The sequence below is a fragment of the Dipodomys ordii genome, unplaced genomic scaffold (assembly GCF_000151885.1).
Source record: "Dipodomys ordii isolate 6190 unplaced genomic scaffold, Dord_2.0 Scaffold59, whole genome shotgun sequence".
Lineage (NCBI taxonomy): Eukaryota > Metazoa > Chordata > Mammalia > Rodentia > Heteromyidae > Dipodomys > Dipodomys ordii.
In genome coordinates this window covers 3,288,938-3,309,186 of record NW_012267275.1, presented here as the reverse complement: position 1 = coordinate 3,309,186, position 20,249 = coordinate 3,288,938, and the positions used below count along the sequence as shown (strand labels likewise).

At 36.8% G+C, this 20,249-nt stretch overlaps 1 protein-coding gene across 1 annotated transcript in view; it reads left to right on the top strand.

Annotated features, from left to right (window-relative positions):
• Nucleotides 1–20,249, top strand: part of Ell2 (elongation factor, RNA polymerase II, 2) — a 76,385-nt gene that overhangs the window by 1,933 nt on the left and 54,203 nt on the right. The window contains exon 2 of the mRNA XM_013022066.1: nt 14,748–14,795. Coding sequence (XP_012877520.1) covers nt 14,748–14,795 — 48 coding nt within the window. The remainder of the gene's footprint in view (nt 1–14,747; nt 14,796–20,249) is intronic.

Here is a 20,249-nt window from a genome sequence, read left to right as displayed (position 1 = left end):
GGGAATAGATTCAACAGCGATATACACAAGACAATATGTTAGAAACGATCTGTACAACTTGGGAGGGGTATGGGGGGGGAGAAAGTAGGAGAAAAGTACCAAGAGGAAACACACTTGACAGCCAGGGAAAGCCATTTATGCACACGTAGTAGGGAAGATGGAGGAGAGAGAAGGGTGGATACACTGCGGAGTGAAAAACAGGTTACCATATGGGGAACCAGTAACTACGTACTCTCAAGATGAGAGACGTAGTTAGAGGACCATCCACAAAGAGCATCCTGACAAATTGCCTAGTCCATACCCAGGAACATGCTCCAACTGGTCTCATAAAACAGGCTCCGAGGGGCAGAAGGACACCAGACACAGGCTCCCATATTTATTCAGATAAAAGTGGAGGAAAAAAAACAAAACAAAACATCTGTTGAGCTCCCACTAGTGCCAGGCACTTAAAGTGCATACTGAGAAAACAGCCTGAAGCAAAAACTCCTCAGAGAGGTGTAAACCTGGGTCAGCAGAGGTTAAAGCATCACACACACACACACACACACACCCCGAGGCATCTTGAGAAGTGTATGCACTTGTGTGCGAGGCTATGTTCAGGAGATTCAGAGGTTAGCATACTGTTAATTAGGAGGGCACTCAGAATTGGGTGGACACACTCGAACACATGTGTTTTGACCAAAGAAGCATATGGTACAAAACACTCACTAGCTTTGTGGAAGGCTAAAGGGGCAACAGGGAGAAAGAAGTGTTTATACAGGGAGAAAGATAACTAACTACACACAATGAAATGCCAGTGAGAAAGGGCTTGAAATGTGGCTGAGAGATCCCTATATAGCCATCAGTACAGATGCAGAGGGAAACAAGAAAAACAAAACTGGGTGCCAGTTTCCACTCCCAGACAGGTGCACCTGCTGTGAGCACAGTGAGTAGCCCTAGGCTCTTGTGGGGGAAGCCAGATACACAGGCAGAGGGACCAGAGCAGATAGTGGAGAGAAACTCAGCCCTGAAAGATGGAGAGATAAGCTTGGCTGTTCCAGGGAAAGGGTGTGGGGAAGAATGACAGTGGAGGAAAAGGTAGGTCAGGGGACAGAAAAAGAAAAACAGAGTCCTGAAAAGAAGACTGGAGGAAGAGGCCAGTCTGCAGACAAAGATGGAGATTGGTGGACAGGAAATGGCATCTCTGGGCACAGTAGGTCAGCTAGCCACCTTGGAAAATAACAGGGAAATGATCCAGGTGAACAGTGAGATTGCTACCAGTGAGGAATTGGTGGGGTGAAGTCACTTGGAGAAGGCAAATGATAGTTCTGAGAATGAGTAAAATGACAAGCGATGCCCTCAATATTCACTGGTAGGTTTGACCTCTGAGGTACAAGGAGTTTTTCTTCCCTGTGTAACCTTAATTTCTTCCTCCTGTACCCTAGTGTTTTAAGACTTGGGACTAGGATCAGAGTTCTTAAAGCTCTGATATTTATGTACCAATTTCTTCCAAGAAACAAGATCCAACATTTTCTTTCTCTCTCAAACCACCACATTAAGTTCTTGATTTAAAAGTTCTGAAATAGAAATAAATGGTTTAGTTTGCTATTAACTTCTATTGCCTATTAATATCATTAGTGTTTCCCTATCTGGACGTGCAAATGAATGGATCTGGTCAATCTGTACAACAGGGGTAAAAGGAAAGGAAAAGACATTTTCCAAGTCCCTATACCTCTTAAGTGTGGAGCCTTAGGATTTCCTTTTCTCAAAAACAAAACAAGAATAACAACAACAAAAAACCACTGGTTAGGTGGAAGAAGCAAGGGCACAATAAGACTGAGAGATTGAATAAAGCTGACTTGGCCTTTGTAGTTGGACATTGCCTTGGTTTTCATTTAACCAGCTCCTGTCCTCAGCCGTTGCTGTCACTTGAGCAACAGAAATACCTCTTAAGGGGATTGGAAAAGCAAGCAGAAATAGGGATGAAAATATCAATCCCAGTCAAAAAAAAAAAGTGGGAAGAGGTTGAAGAAATGAGGGATCGGGGGAATTTGTTACTTATTCTAAGATCCTCTGGTGTTTCGCCAATCTTCTCACAGTTGAGTCCCTGTGGCCTTTCCTCCTGGCTCAACCAGACCAAGACTTCCAGTGGGCACAGTGAGAGTGGTCCTTTTCATTGTCAGTAGTAGGGCTGCTGTTTGGGAATATATTGGTAGGTGTTGATAATTGGGAAATGTTTCTAATGGTTAACTTTGCTCTCTCTGGAGGAAAAAGAAAAAAAAAACTTTTATTTCTCACATAAAACTCCCATGCTTGATGCTTGATGACCAATGGCTTCCAAGTGGCTTCACAATGCAAAGTGGATGACTAGTACTCTTTTTCTTCTAATGACGTTCTAGGCTCAGAAATTTCAAAAGTTAATTTGCTAAATGAAGCATCAGAGAGGTGGGTTTTTTGGTTTTGTTTTTATGAAGTCCAGTTTGTCTTTTTATGTTTCATACTTTTTGTATTGAGTAAATTTTTATTAAAGGATAGAAATTTTACAAATGGGTTTCATTGTGTTATTTCCATACGTGCATACTATGTACTTTGAGCAAATTCACTCCCTCTATTGCTCCAGAGAATTTTTTCTCATTTTATCCATTTGATTTTCTCTTTTAATTTATTCACTTGAGCTAGGGCTTCACAGAAGTGAATTCAGAAACTTAAGCCCTCGCTATGGTTTAAATATAAATTACTAGGGTGTTCATGGAAGCAGAATCTTTGAAAATACTGAACTCTTGTTTTCCAAATCATAAGTTCCTCCAATGTTTCAGAAGATAAACATGACTTTCATTATTCAAGCTTTCTACTTTTCAGATCTTGGGATCCTCTCTAAGTAGGCAGGAGGACATTGTAAATCCTGGGATGGAAGTTATGGTTGGAGTAACTATATCCTGAGTGATGTTTTCCTTTCATTTTGGATGGAAAACAGTTTCAGATCAATTCTATAAAATGTTAAATGGAAGGTTATTTTCATGACAGTTACCTAGGACATTAAGTTTTCTAAAGATGTACATGATTTTGAACAAGAGGATAAGTTAATAAATAAAATCACAAATTACAGCTATATAGTCCATCTACATTGATGTGATCTGCATATGTACTATATATGTAAATGAACATGTATTACTATAGTTATTTCTTCCATTAGATTTTGTTTCATCTAAAATTATATTTAAAACTAAAATATATTTTATAATATAGTTAGGCTTTCTTTTGACATTTAAGTAATATATTTGTATATAAAAATCTTGTTGAAGTGTTGTTTTTAGATTTTCCATTGCTGCATAGGTAACCAACCTATGCAGGTGTTTGAGCCTGTGGCTCATGCTTTTTATCCAAGCTACTCAGGAGGCTAAGATCTAGAAAGTAGGCATTTGAGCCAACCCAGGGAGAAGAATTTGAGACTCAAACTAACCAGCAAAAAGTTTAGCTGGTAGGTGAGTCAAGTGATAGAGTGCCAGCTCAAATGGTAGAGTATTGAATTCAAACTCTAGTACTCACAAAATAAAATAAAATAAAATTCAAAGGTGGTGGCTCAGATATTTACAGAACTTACCCAACTCTTCTGTAAAACATCTCGCATGGTTGTGTTTGGTTGCTGAGGCTAGTCATTCTCTAGGAATCTTTGAAGATCAGAAAGCAGATGTCTTTATGCAGGATTCTCTTAACACATTCTCCTGTCATTTCTCTTGAAATAAATTTTCTTCCCTTAATTAGTGTTACTTGGGAAAATGTTACTGTTTTTAAAATTGTACACAATTTTTCATTTAATTCTTCATGAAGAACTCAATCTCTGTATTAAAAAGACTATTATTTTGATACAAAGCATAAGGTGTTATTTTATCTACTGAATATATGTTACTTGGTTTTTAAGCCCTACTTCTCAAGTCATGGGGCAGATGTTTCCCTACCTTAGCTTTTCTATCTACCAGGTGAATTCCTCAGCATTTGCTTCACTATGGTTTAAGGCACAGAAAAGATTCTTCCTGTTTTTCCTTTTCTTTTCTTGCTCACAAATAATTGTGTCTATATATGCCTTCAATAATCTGTCTTATAAATACAGAAGACTGTGTTCTCCTTTACCTACCACTTTAGTATCAGACTAGCTGGCATAGCATTTCCATCATTGTCAGACATGTTTATTAAGTAAAGCCATGAGGTTTGCTAAATCAGATTCCATTTGTCTACTTCAAAAATGTAGCCATATATAATTTAAATAGGTTAACCTTTCTAACTTTTAGCTTGGAACCATCGTTAATTAGCCCAGTTGTGGGACTTGAACTTTGGGCCTGGGCTCTGTCCCTGAGCTCTTGAGCTCAACCCTAGCACTCTACCATTTGAGCCACAGCTCACTTCTCCTTTTCTGGTTGTTAATTGGAGATACGAATCTCAGGGACTTGCCTGGGCTGGCTTTGAACCATGATCCTCAGATCTCAGCCTCCTGCACAGCTAGGCTTACAGGTGTGAGTCACCACGCCCAGTGGTAACATGCTTTTTGTCAAGGAAAATCAAGTGCTCTAACCTGCAGTATTTGAAAAGTTTATTCAGAGGCTCAGTTAGTTGCTCCAAGCCATGGAGGATGCTTATCCCTAAGAAAAGTAGTAGCCAGATTGCCTTGAAAGATAGACAGGGAACCTTGGCACCAAAATTGGGAGGAGAAAGAAAGAACATATGTGAAGGATTGGATCATGTTCAAGAAAAGAATTTAAAAGGAAAGGAGTATAGAATTCTTGGAATGAGTTCATGGAAGCTTACCAAGGACAATCACCAGATTCAGCCTTTCCATTTGCTCCATTTACACTTATAAAGAATTACAAAAGCTGTGCTCCTAGGCTTGTTAGGTAATTGGTGATAAAACAAGGAGAAAGAGGAAAATGACAATCTAAGCTGAGTCAATGCGGGGTCCCTCAATAATATGAAGTGACCTTATTCTTTGCCACAAAGAGGTTCAGAAACTGGCACCAGAATTTATCCAGTTTTATAAGACATTCCACATTGAAGTGAGCTAAGTTTTACAATAAAGCAGCATGTAATATAACCCATATTAACCCTTCTGCATACCACAACTTCATTCGACATTTCTTATGACTTAGGCAAAAATCTAGAAAAGCAGGCCTCAAACAAAATACCATAAATTAATTACTATGTTTCCACAGCCAAATTAATTCTGAAAGACATGGTAAGAATCAGGTCAGGTTTGCCAGAGAGAAGTGCTTTCTGTGTTTGTTTTATACCCCTACTAACCCCCCCGCCCCCTCCCCCCCACCACACATACACATATACACTTCTTCACTTCCTCCTTTTCTTCCTTATTTCCTAAATCTTTACCAATCGATAATTTCTGTTGTAGTATCAAGGCTCTTGAAAATCCTATAAAACCTTTAGTTTAAGGGTTTCTACTAAAGCTTTGCCAACAAAGGTAAAAAAAAAAAAAACCTACCATTTTCATTGTTGGCAACTTAAGATATAAGAGAATTTTACTCAGCTATAAGCTTCTTAAAGATTCATGAATCGAATAAGCAACTTGAATTGACCTCTGTCTATAGTCAAAGCATTTGGCTAGTTAATAGTAACTAGACAAAGGACATGAGCTGCTTTTCTTATTGAAGAATCTTATGTTACTCATCTAGAGGACATCCTTGGATTTTTAATAGGAAAGGCAGAAGCAATTGAAAGAGTGGGTTTATAGGTGGGGGAAATAAAGATGAATATCACTTTGGAAAACATTTGTTTATTGTTTAGTAATCAAGAGACTGAAGTTTGATTATATATTTTGTATCTAGAAGTATATTTTGGAGTCAAAGACAGATATATGAAACAGGATTATATTGTTTGTATGCTATTTCCGTATCATGGAAATTTTGGATATTTTTAAAATTGAAATTCAAAAAATTTTAGTTTGGACACGGTTTTTTAAGTTAAAAAACTTCTGTAGATTGCATTTAAGGCCAACATAGAGCATAGATTATATAAAAATCTAATTTTCACATGACATTCAGCTCCATGGTGTCCATCCCTAGTGATTGTGGAAACTTAAAGTAACTCTATATAATGTAAGCTCATTTAATTCCTTGGATTTTAGTGCTATCTATATGCTAATAACTTTTCATTTCAGAGTTTCATTTTGAAATAACCTAATTCCTAAAGGCTTGACAGGATCATGTTTTTAATTCTTCTACTGGCCTCCATTTTTGTTTTGATGGGAGTTTTTTTTTTTCTTTTTCTTTTTCTTTCTCTGCTTTTTCTTTTATTTTTATTTTGGGTACGGGAAGTAGAATCTAAACATTTCAACTACTCATGAACTGAACCTTCAGCCCCCAAGTTTTTGATTTCCTAATTTCTTTTTTGAGAGTACCTTATGAAAAACAAAGCAATCAATCAGGAATGCCTGAAGTACCGTTTTCTTTCTCCTTGGTGGTGACCTTGACTTAGGATTTTTCTACCCAATTGTGAACTTATGCTAGAGGGAAAATAGGCTCACACTTTCTTGTAAGATTTACCCGAGAAATGGATATAAATATGCTTATCTGGAATCTAAGTGTTAGCATATTTTAAGATAACAGTTTTAGTGCTTGTGGCTCCTTTCTTAGAAACCACTATGCCTCAAAGAAACAGAAAATGCTTGCATGTAGTGAAAACTCTGTTGAGTATTTAAATTTTTTTCTTTTAATAAAAGATCTCAGAGATACGAACCAGAGTTAGAACTATGGAATATACAGTTGGTCATTTAGCAAAAATATTTATTCATCTTCTGAAATGTGCCAGACATGAATGAGACGTTAGAGATCTAAAGAATAGGTCATGGATGGTCCTTGCTATCAATAAAGTGATGGTTTACACCTGTAATACAAGCTACTCAGGAGGCTGAGGTCTGTGAGACTACATCTCTCAAATAACCAGCAAAATGACAGGCTGAAGGTGTGACTTAAGTGGTAGAGTGTCTTCCCTGAGCAAGAAAGCCCTGTTAGAGCAAGTGGCCTTGATTTCAAGTTTTGCTACTGGCACCAAACAAAATGAAACAACAATGTTTGGTGGGGGGGTGAGGGGAGGGAGGTAAGGAAAGTAGAAGCAGATAAACATGAAAAAAAAGGTAAAAATAAATAATAATGAACTCTGCTCAGGGGAAACATCTAGAAAGAAAAAGATTATATTTGAGGATAAGTAATATCTGTACTTGCCATCCTTCACCAGGCCTGTTTTCATAGTAATTATAAAATCCTTGATAGTATACCTGAACAGGTGCTGTTCCTAATCATCTCTCTTCTTACCTTACCAGACTTAGTGAGAGTTTAATAAAATGGGCATTTCATCATGCTGATTACTAGATCCTACTAGAAATATCTTCCTGACTTTCCTTCTATCCCTCTTTGCTCTGACATATGCTGCTTAGCTATTTTATGCTTAACTAGCCACTGAATATTGATTATCCCAGCTCTCTTGTCTTTATTTCTTTACTCTCTGATACCTACTTGTATGGATTTAAATGCCATGTATATACTATATGACTTGAAAATATTTACCTCAGATAAAACCTTTTCAATTCTGAGCACATATTTCCAATGTATCCTGCCTTCATTGAAGTTTAATAGGCATCTTAAACTTCAAACAAAACATGATTCTACTCTTAAGCTCACATTACCTTAGTGTTCTCCAGCTTAGTGTCAGCAGAGTCTCATTGTGAAGAATTGACTAGTAACCCTGATTTATCTGTTTTCTTGATATATTCTATCCATCAGCAAGTCATGTCAATTTTAAAAGACAGAAACTAACCCCAGAGATTACCACTCTTCCAGTCCCAATCACCATCTGCTCTCTTCAGGATCACTGCCCAGGACACCCACTTGTCTTTCAAGTCCCATCCCCACCCCCATAGTTCATCCCCCAGTGCCAGAGTGATCTTTAAACCACAGTATGATCACGAAATTTCCAAGTATGTAGTTCCTTAATGGCTTCCTCTCTTACATGATTTAGATGCTACAATTTATCAAGTTGTAATTTTAAAATATATTCACTCTCTTTGAATCCAATTTTATTTTAGTATTTTTCTTGGTACATTGGCTCCAGAAATCATGATCCCTGGGAATAAAGCTTTATTTGCCTCCACAAGTCAAATTTGACATTAAGCTTATTATATAATTGTAAGACCCACATTAACCTCTCAGAGAAAAAAAATGAGATATTATGTTTCAATTGTGATGAGATATGTTTCAGATGTTGTTGGTCTAAAGGTGAGGTGACAATAGCTTTTTGGCTGTTTTATCAGCTTACATTTTTTGCCTTGTATATGCATTTAACAGTTGTTTGAAATCTTAAGATTTAAAATAACAATAATTATCTTTTTAAATTTGGCCTGCATCAGTTAGCTGCAGTTTTTTTAAGCATTATCATTCAAAATAAGAATCATGACTGGGTGCCCATACTAATGCCTGCAATCCTAACTAGTAAGGGTATTGAAATCTAGATCTCAATTTGAGGCCAACCAGGGCATAAAAAATTCTCTAGACTCCATCACCAAAATAACTGGCAAAAACAGGCCTGGAGGCATGGCTCAAGTGATAGAATGCTAGCCTCGCAAGTGCAAGGCCCTGAATTCAAACCCTAGTAACCACCAAAATGTTAAAAAAGCAAGCAAGCAAGCAAGAAAGATTAAAAGAAATATTAGGGTTTTGTTACTTTAAAAAATTAACTTTTTTCTGTGATGTAATAACAAGAAAACATAGAAAAAAAACATGAATTCTTTGTGTTCTCTCAAATCTGAGGTAACAGAGTTTTTTCTATATCTAAGGTTGAATTGACTCACAAGGAAGGCAAAATACTAGATTGGTTTTGTAAATCTTGATGACTTTTTTTAGCTTTTAAAAGAAGATTGGAGGCAAAGGGGTTACCATTCATTAAAGTGGGTTTTGCATTACCTTTAAATTTCACATTGTGTATCATTCTAAGAAGGCCAGTAATCTGGCCTTCAACAAGAGCTGGGTATGTTTGATTTTTTTTTTCAGATCAACACTGATTTCCTATGCTGCTTTAGCTCCAAATTTCTTTCTTTAAACTTTCTACCAATTAGATGTATCAGGTAATATTACAAAGAATAAAATGATTATTTAAAAATCATAACCACAAGTTCTTAAATAGTATTATGTCTCTTCTAGGAAAGAAAAATGGCATATTTTGTAGCAGTTGTAACTCAGCAAAAGTTATATCTATTGGTTATTTGCACAAGTAAAATGTTACTTGCACAGTGAAAATGATGCTCCAGTTGCCTCAAGCCATAGTACAAAACCAAAGAAGTGACTTGCTATTATTTTGTATTTCTTTAGTTTTCATATTTCTCAAAGGCAGGAAAAAGCTAGTTCCATAAAATTGTGGATAGACATGAACTTTTAAACAAGAGCATAGTTCATAAAATGCCAATGGGTTTGAGTCCCAGGTCACTTCTTAGCTGTGTAGCCTGAGGTAATTCATAGGACTTACTTGAGAAAAAGGAACAACAATGTAGTAATACCTACCCCACAAAGGTGTTGATGGGAATTCCTGGAGGTGGTGGTAAAAATGGTTATAGTATATTTTCAGCACCCAATAAATACTAACTGATTAACAGCAATTGTTTCTCAAAACAAATCTCACCTAAAGCAGACACCTAAACTGTCATCATTTATGGAAAGGACTTGTTTGTTTACTTGTGGCAAAGTTTCAAGTTATGTTTGACTTGGTATCTTTTTTGCAAATTCTCTATCATACAATGCAATTTAAGTAGAAGGATTAATGAATGCAACTTATATAGAAGGATATAGGTAGCAAAACTGCAGTCCCAGACCAGCTTGAAGAACGACAACCTAAAAATAAACTAAAGCAGAAAAGGCTCTTAAACTAGTGGCTCAAATAGTAGAGCTCCTACTTTGGAAAGTGCTAAGGCTCTGAGTTCAAACTCCAGTAACCACAAAAAGAAAAAGAAAAAGAAATCTCCTTCCTTTTCTTAAGACTAATAGAGGGTTAGTTCAAGTACTAAAAGCAGAGATACTACTAAGAGTTTAACAGAATCTTTTGACTGAAAAGTATCACCTTTATTGCTTTTGAAGTCTTTGTCAAAGGAGTTTCCCTAGCTATTTCCAATCTGCCCTTAACTGGATGCAGATACCAGATTACTACTTAATTTATGCCTCATCCTGTTCAGTTAAAGCCTAAAGTTACTTAATTTTTCAAAAAGCTACTTGTTGCAAATGTTTAAAACTAAAAAGCAAAAGGTTCAAGGTCTACCCAGACTCACTTCCAATGAAAATGTTCTTACAAAGATAAGAATTATTTAAGAACGTATCATATCATATTTGGTCACATAATTAACTTGTAAAAATGACTTGCTTTTTCAAGTATATTTTAAAGTAAACATTGAGTCTAGGTCTCTGCTTTAAGCAAGAATGTTTTTTACTTTTAGAATTTACTCCTTATAGCTGCCCTCCTGTTGCAGAAGTCAGATGCATGAGTAGTTAAGAGTTCTGTTGGAGCAGTTTGCTTTGCTTTAAAAGACAGTGGGAATGAACCACTGTGGGCAATGGTTGAAGTGGTTGGTATCTGAGAAAGATTGTGCTAGCCATTTGAATGCTTTGGATATTCTTGAAAGAAAACAGGTATTAATCTGGATGCCAGGTCAAGGGGCCGTCAAAGGAGACTAAGAGCTTAATTTGAGAGAATCTGGGGCAGACTGACTGGAGCTGATGACTGGTAGTCCTAGAGCTTTTATATCATTTTTTTCTTTGGTGCTTGATATTCAACTGTCAGTGTATCTTAGTGTTCTTTTCAGAATGTCTGCTGGTCCACCATCTCTTGTTGGCTTCTGACTCACTCATGCTAATTTAGGCCTTTCATTAACTCCAGTATTTTCAAACTTCATCTAGCACAGTTTTCAAGCTACTTTCCCTGCCCCAATCCATCTCCATCAAATTTATATGTAGCAGAAAGAACTCCTTTCACACACACTTTAGGAGTTGTTCACACAAGACTTCCAGATCATCAGTGAGTAAGAAGAGTAATTTCACAGAGTGATAAGCATTTAGTGCAAAATCCTAATCATCCTATTTATTCTATCACAGAAAAACTAAAATTAAAGAATTTGGGGGATACAGAAGACCTTAGGCAGGAATCTTGAGGTACAGTTCCTTTCCACTAGATTATGTCTCAGTGTGAAAGAATTCTATACACACACAGACCTGCCCTCTGCCCACACAGTGCCCATCATTGCCTTCTTTGCGTGTTTCTCAAGGGGCTATCTCTCCCTGGAGCCTGTTTCCCGTATTCTGCTACTCAAGATTTATCTTTCTGACAATCCCTTTGACTTGCCTAGTATTTATCCTTAATCATACTCTCTTTTCCCCTTTGAGAATTCATCCTGCATTTTCTGATAGTACTTAGCCTAGTGCTTAATCATTCTCAACTTTTCCCTAACTAATTTGTGAACTCTGTTTGAGGGTTAGACCCTCACACTCTCATATCTCCCACTGCACATATGTGTGGAGCACAAGGTAGTACCAAAAACTAGCAAGGCAAACTAGGAAGACTCAGTCCAGGATTCTGAGCAAAGCTTAATTATTAATGGAATACCAGGACTAGGGAAGGAAGTTGGGTATGCTACATAATTTCTAAGGCTTGTTCTGGATTTGGAATTCTATAATTATAATAATATGTAATTGAATATGGTGGGAAGAGAAACTGTAAATTAACCAAGATTGTGTGCCTGGAAAACCAAGAAGATAGAATTGCCATTACCAGAGAAGTAGGAAAGAGGTGTCCATTTAGTTGGAAAGATTGCAAATGGGGGAGTTGTTTAGTATTTGCCAGTCAATGAAAGAGGGTGGGGTGTGTGTGTCTGTGTGTCTGTGTCTGTCTCTGTCTGTGTGTGCCCCCACCCACACATGTGCACTCATGCACACACATATGCGCACACATGCACCATTCCTGGGTTTGAACTCAGGGCCTAGGCGCTGTCCCTGAGCTTTTTGGTTCAAGGCTAGCACTCTACCATGTGAGCCACAGTTTCATTTCCAGCTTTTTGCTGGACTCACAGAGTTTCATGCCTGGGCTGACTTTGAACTAAGATCCTCAGATCTCAGATGCCTGAGTGGCTAGGATTGCAGGCAGGAACCACTATAGCTTGGCTTTCATTGCGAGTTTTTAATGCCAGGTGTCCTGTAAATCATAGCAAATAGCAAGCTGAGAGATGCAAATTGAGGAATGAAGAGATTCTGTCATCAAACAGGTAGGATTACTGGCTTTTCCCTTCAAGGCTGATGCTCTATCACTTTAGCCACAGCAATTCAGTTTTTTTGGTAGTTAATTGCAGATGAGTCTCATGGACTTTCCTGCTCTGGTCTTGAGTAACTAGGATTACAGGCATAAGTCATTGGCCCTGTTTTTTTTTTTTTCTTTTGAAATGAAACCTGTGATCAAAAAACGAGGAGGACTGGTATATCTAAGTACAAGGAAGAGCTAGTGTACAGTGTAATTCAGAAAAAGAAAAGTATGCATTTATTTGACACAGAAGAGTTGATGAACTTGAGTGGAGAATTTTAAGTTCTAAAGGTGAGCTGAAGGTAGCATGTAAGTAGTAAGGAGACAGAGAAAAGGGTAATCAGCCTCTAAGGAGTCCTTCACTATTATAATTTGAAGGATAGTTGAGGAGGCAGGACTGGATGGAAACATTGTGGAGGGTGGAGATACAACCACCTATTTCCACTCAGAGACAGTTCCCCAAGCTCCTATAGGCATTCATTTCCTCAGGAACAGCAAGTTTGAGGTCAGGTTTCCTCTTAAAGAAAAGAGACATTTTATACTTTCATAAAATTTACGAATTGGAACAAGTCGCTTCTAAAAGTCGAACTTTAAAAATTAGAACCTATATTTTTCTTTCTTTCCTTTTTGTTTCTTTTCTTTTTTTAAGGTCCAAGACCAGGCCTTAAACTTAGTACCTGCTGCCTTTGCTCATTGGCTAGGGTTCCACCAAATAAGCCATGCCTCCATCTCCTTCCTTTCCTTTCTTAAAAACCCTTTCTTTTCTTTCTTCAAAGCCCACTTCTACCACAACCAAGAAATTAATTTGTCATATGGGAGGTACTTCAATTTTGTTGATAAACTTAAGGTTAAATTATCTCTTTATGGTGATAGAGCAATAACAGTATTCATTATAATGTTTTCCAAAACATCTAGTTTTACAAATAATAATACTACTCAATTTTATAATCAGGCTATCTCTTTTAAAGAAGTACTATCCTTTACTTCCTCTCCCCTGTTTTGTTTATTATAATCCTGATTAGGAAACTTTGCCAGTGTTTGTGCTTGATTGAACTCAAGCACTGGCTCAGCCTTTTGGATCATGGTTAGAATTCTACCAATTGAGCCATTTCTCCACTTCCAAATTTTTTTTAGTTAATTGGAGATAAGAGTCTGCCCTGGCTGGCTTCCAACTAGGATCCTTAGATCTCAGCTTCCTGAGTAACTAGGATTCTAGGTGTACGAGGTACTGTAAGCTGGTAGTGAATTTTTAACCTGCATAGAAGTTTTGGGAAGTAATTGGAAGTTTGTAGTTGATATGATGAGGTATGGATGAGAACAGAAGTGCTGTTTTCTTTCTTTGTTCTTTTATTGTGTTTTTCTTCTATGCCCATAGGAGGGCTTGAAGTGAGAGCTTTACGCACTCACTTGGCTTTTTTGCTCATTGCTGGTTCATTTGAACTATGCAACCAGCCCAGTATTTTTGCATGTTAAATGGAGATAAAGGTTGGGGATTTTCCTACCCAAACTGACTTCAAACTGTGATCCTCAGCCCTCAGCCTTCTGAGTAGTTAGGATTACAGGCATGAATCCCTAGCAATTGGCACTGCTTATATTTTTATACATTACATTTGGATATTCTATTAAACACTACTCAACTCTACTTTGTTCACAAATTTATAATAGCAATTTAGAAAAGCATTATTGTTGCAAACTATGGTTGATACTCTCACCTGGTAAGAATTTCATGAGAACAATCGATAACCTTTTGATGCACAAGTAAAAACTGTTTTGTAGCAAGGTGTCTGTGGCTCCTGCCTGTAATCCTACCTGCTCAGGAGACTGAGATGTGGAGGATCAAGATTCAAGCCTACTCCAAGCAGAAAAATCTGTGAGACTCTCTGTCCAAAATAGCTGGCAAAAAGCAGTGCTGCTAGCATGGCTCAAGTGGTAGATTCCCAAACAAGCAAGTAAGCCAGGCAAGTGTGAGGCCCTCAGCTCAAATTCCAACACTGTTAAATAAAATAAATAAATGAATGAATCAAAAAGTGAAATAAAAAGCTACAATTGACTCAAGTATTTTTAAATTTTATATTTCTATTTCTAGCATCCTGTTGAATTTTTCGAAGTTCTTCCACATAACTCTTCCCTTTTCTTACCCCTATTAAATGCAAGACCTCCTTAATATAAAATTGAATGAGTACACTAATGTTTTGTTTTGCTAATCTTGTCCATTTCAAAAGCATAGCTAGCTACACTGCAAATAAATATCTTTTAGTTGTATGATTCAGAGAAATGTAAACAGTTCACCAAGGCTTCTTCACTTAATGACTTACAAAAGTGCTCATTATAAAAGGATATTTTTTAAATATGGCAGTGAGTAAATGCAGAGAGTTAAAGTTTATTTTTTTTTATTTCTATGTCACAGTAACCAAGATTTACCTCTCTTGTGTTTCTTTTAACAGAATTTAATTCCTTTTCGACCTTCTATTCAGTTCCAAGGACTCCAAGGGGTAAGTACTCTTGCTGGCTTAGCAAAAAATAAATCTAATATTACTCTTATATGCTATAAAACTGACCATCCAAATACAATCAGTCAATCATATGAACTTTGTGACTTAATGACAATTTCTGACATCTTTGATTATGTTTGATCTTCCTAATTTATTTAAAAATAATTCAGATAATTATTTTTGAGATTTTTTTCTAGATCATATATTGCATATTGGTTTAAACATCTATTTTTTGTATATGTTATATTTACCACAAATAAACATCCATAAAATTACTAATGCTATGCAAGTTACAATTATGATTGCTGTTACTATTAATAAGATTTTGCTGCCTTGTACACTTAGTTTCATAATTGTACATGCTAGAAAGCAAGATATATAAATAGAAATTAAGCTTTTCTGGTATACAGGATACACAAAGTTCCCTATGTCTATTTTATTGCTACATTGAAATGTGTAATGTGCTTGAGGCTATAGCTCAGAGAAAAGAGTACATGCACAAGGAAAAAAAGCAAAACAAAACTAAGTGTAATATATAATAACTTGTAATAAAATGGGTGTTTGAATTTGTGTTTTCAATAGATGGACAATTTTATATTAGTGTGATATTATAAGTTATTACCTTTAATATTAATAAAACAATAGGGCTGGGAAGGTGGCCCAGTGGTAGCGTGCTCGCCTCACATGAGGCCCTGGGTTCAATTCCTCAGCACCACATAAACAGAAAAAGCCGAAGTGGCACTGTGGTTCTAGTAGCAGAGCACTAGCCTTGAGCTGAAGAGCTGAGGGATAGTGCCCAGGCCCAGAGTTCAGGCCCCAGGACCAACAACAACAAAAAAAATCAAACAATAGACTTTTGTTTTTTCCTTAAATTAATATGCATGTCTGTTCATACATGCTAAATATAGAGTGTAGATCTGAACTATCTGTTAGCAGATTTTAGGTTATAGAGGAAAGGCAAGCCAAAAAAGAAGTTTATATTTTTTATTATTGAAAACCTGTGTATTTGTGTATCACAAATGCAAACAGGTCAATGTTAACAAATGCAATCTATCTAAACTTTATAATTAAAATATTTCAACAGATGCATTAATTGTATCATTTAATGTGGATTAGGATATAGTACTTGCAAATCATTTGTGTAATGCTAAGTTAAAGGAGATATTTGTGTGGATGTCAGAGCTTCGCTTCTACAGGACAGCTTACAATGAAGTCCTTTTTCCCCCTCAGTAACTGAGTGTTCATGAATGGATTCTAATTGGAACAATTCTTCCAATTCCTTCCAATTGTTCTACATGGAACAATTCAATTCTTCTTAATTTTGTCAGATAGCTTCTTAGGTAGCTTTTAGTGCACAGTGGTTACATATTTGAAGGTTTAGTTTATTATTTATTTAAGGCTTCAGGAGTTTTCCTGAAAGATGTAGAAGGTATAGGTTTACACAAACGTGAGTGTGTGTGTGTGTGTGTGTACGCGCGCGCACGTGTGCACGCTCACACGCCTGTGCACATGCTACTACTGGGACTTGGGCTCAGGTCTGGAAACCTCACTTGTCTTTTTCTCATGGTTGTCACTCTTCTATTTGAGCCACCCCTACACTTCCAGCTTTTTGCTAGTTAATTGGGGATTAGAGCCAGAGTGATTTCCAACAGGAACCTCAGATCCTCGCCTTCTAGGTAGGATGGATGATAGGCCTGAACAGCCAGTGCACAGCTTCCTACAAATTTTAATGACCCAGCAATATTTGAAGAGATGTTCCAGGCCAAAGTCCAGAGGGGTCAGTCAAGGGGTATCAGATGGTAGAGCAAGATCTAGAGAAGTTGAGCTGTGTTTCTCTCACTAGACGTTGTAGGGCCACATTTTGTTTGGGAACTGCTGCCTCCCTTCAAGCTAATATAGGACTTTTTCTTAGGAGTCACCACAACTAAGACTGAAAGACTAAATAATAGAGAACTGATACTGGGGCTTCCAAACACTCAATTCTGACACTTGCAGCCTTTACACTCAAGGAAGAGGCATGGTTTTTTTTCAAACATACTCATTACTGCAAGCCCTAGGTAAGATTGAAAGCAAGCAGTTTATATTTCAGATCTTGGGCCTTCTTTTCCAAATTTTCCACTTAGCTTTCCTTTCCCCCTGTATAAAGCTTCCCTGGATGATCTTTATATCACTCTTCTTCCTACTCTAACCTTTCTCTGAATATGGCTTGCTGATAAAATATAATTTAGTTATAAATGACTGCTAAACTTAACTCAGCGCATCTTTCAGTTTTAGCAGATAAGCTTTATAGTCCAAATGAATACAAGGGGACCGGATTTAGTACCATAGATAAGCAATGGAGGCATTGCAGTCTGAAAGATATAGGATGCTTGGCTCTACCTTGCTTATTAGGGTCTGTTTCTTCAAACCCCCACTCTTTTTATTATTCTAACTGGGAACAAAATATATGGACTCAGCATTGTTTCAGAGCCTGCAGCTGCATTCCATTTGCCCTTCCCCCTTTCTCTTTGCAGAGCTCTCCCCAGCCCTTTGGGACTTCGTAAAAACAAAGAGTCATTACAGGGGAAAGAGTGGGTTGGCACAACCCACAGGGAATACGCAGAGCCTTAAATGTGAGGGTCTTCTATACAGGGCTCCTCTGTTTCTCTCAAGAGTTGTGATAAGTTAACATCGCCTTTGCTGATTGCTTTCAAAACCCCAAAGAAATATGCTTATGTATTCCTATGTGGAAAATACTCAAGGCTTTACATTGGAAGGTTTAAATTTAGATTTTACACAAAAGATGTTTCCTTTGTGAGAAATTTTATTTGTATCTTTATATTAAACACAATTGAAAATTATATACCTTAAGACTATCATGACAGTGTCATAATCAGTCATATTTGAAGCATCTGTAACAGTATTAAAAATGCCCTTTCAAAGTCATCATGTTAAACAGTGTCTTGTTAAAATTATCCCTGATGAGACTTATGCTAAATACTGCATGGTTATGCTGTTTCTTGTTACTAATTATAGGATGCTTTTCTTAAGTAATGTCTTTAGAAGACCAGAATTTAGGTCTTGGCAGGTTAGCTTACAAGCATATTTACTTTTCTGCTTGAACATGTTTTCCTAGGTTAGAGTTAACCTCTAAGTATAGACTAAAATATTAAAATATAGCAGCATATTGTTAAAGAATAAAAATTCTAAGACTCATTGATATGAATTTTTATCTTCATAATCTTCATAACAGCTTTTGTAGCAGAAAAAACAATCTGATCTTTAGAGTTCATTCCATCCCTATTTTTTAATCGAAGAGGACACTCTGGAAATTGGATAGTAATTGAAGTTTTATTTCTGTATTCAGAAAGACAAAATGTCTATAAGAACAGTGGATTCTGATGACTAAACTCATGGATGTTAGGAGGTTGAACATACCATCAAAAATGTCTTGTTCATTCTGAAGGTTGTGGGTCAACCAGTTCTCTGGACAATTCCTATCCATACCTAGGACACTTGAGGTTTATAAAGATTATAAGTATCTGCAGATAAGCATATCTGAACAGAAAAAAATAGCTGGAAATATTGGCATGGACAACTTCACTGAGTTGTTAAAGATGCAACATTCAGAGGAATGATTTGCCATAGCGCACCCAATTTTTATAAGCTACAAGCAAGCTTTATAAAAGTCAGGATAGTTCTGACTCTCTATTTTAACTATATGGTAAAACTGTTGTTGGATGTAGTGGTACCTGCCTGCAATCTCAGCGCCTGAGAATCTCAGATTGGAAAATTATGAGTTCTGAAGCCAGCCTATGCTACATAGCAAGAACCTTTGTCAAAAAGAAAAGGGGGGGAAGGAAGGAAGGAAGGAAGGAAGGAAGGAAGGAAGGAAGGAAGGAAGGAAGGAAGGAAGGAAAGAGAGAGAGAAGAGAGGGAAAGAAGGAGGGAGGGAGTGGGGATTAGAAACAAATAGAGAAGCTGGTTAATTTACAATAGCTTTGAATTATGATTAGTTTGTGATGAATTTCTAGAGCCAGCTTGCACATACTCTTGGCTAAAATGTGCATTTAAACAAGTGTGTATATTATAGCTAAATATCTTTGAAAATAAGTTTTCTACTCTATTAACCTCTTAGTCAATAAACGTAATTCAATGTAAATATTAAAATAAATGTTATCTTCATGAGTATACCACTATATTTTAGAAATGAAAAAAACAAATTAAAAATTAAAACAGAACTACTATAACAAAAGAATATAATTTTAACATCCTTCCAGTGTTAATTATAATTAGAGACAAGAGAATAAAGGTAGCTGTTAGTCAGCAAGCTTCTGAGCAGACTAACTAAACACAACCGTTGGCAAAACCAGTAGGCTAGCCAAACCAAAAATGGCAGGGAAAAGGAGTTAAGAGGGAAAACCTACTATCTAAGATGGAATGGCAGTGTTGTGAATTTATTTTTGTCTTTGCTGCTTGTTTCAAGCTGATAGTTATCTTTGCTTTCCTAGGTACTAAGTGGGGTAGGGAAGAGCAGTCTGGAGAAGCATTTTCAAGGCAGGCTGAAATTGCCTACTAATTTCAAAATACTGTATAATTTAGTTTTTCAGACCCAGTCTTCTCCTCAATCTCTATAAAGTATAACAAATAATTAGTAAAGTATTTCTGAATGTTGCCCTATGAATTTGGAGTTTAATTTTTTTACTTTAAATTTTTTAAGAGAACAAAATCTTGCCTGTTCTAATGATTCTAATGTAGAAGTTTATAGAACCATTCAGCTTTAGGGTTGGCAGTTAAATGCCAGTTTAATCTTCAGAAGGTCACTGTACTTTTTGGAAGGCGTACATTTAGAACTTGTTCAGCCAGTGATTCCTGGTTCATTATTGGAAAAGTGAGTATGACTCAGGGTTACATACTCAGTGTAGAAAATGCAAAGGACATACAGAAATATTTTCTATTTTCAACTCTCTTGTTAAAACCAAAAATTTTAGGTAGCTATCCTAGCTACTTTATGAGTCTGAAATCTGAGAATCGTGGTTTCAAAATAGCCTGAGCAGGAAAGTCAGTATACATATCTCCAATTAACTACCAAAGAAGACAGAAGTAGAACTGTGGCTCAAGTGGGAGAGTGCAAAAAGGTCAGAGACAATGCCCAGGCCCCAAGTTTAACCCCAGGACTGGCACAATAATAAATAAATAAAATATATAATAAAAAATTATAAGTATAATACATCTTGATCAATGTCTTTCTCCCTCACTTTCCTGATTTGTGGCATTAAATATGCTTTGTACAACTACTTAAAGATAATAATAAAGGTGTAAAAATGAGGAGTAAAATAAATTCTTTCTCCTTCCTCTTCTCCTCTCCTCTCCTCTCCTCTCCTCTCCTCTCCTCTTCTCTCCTCTCTCTCCCTCCCTCCCTCCTTCCCTCCCTTCCCTCCTTCCTTCCCTCTTTCCTTCCTTCCTTCCTTCCTC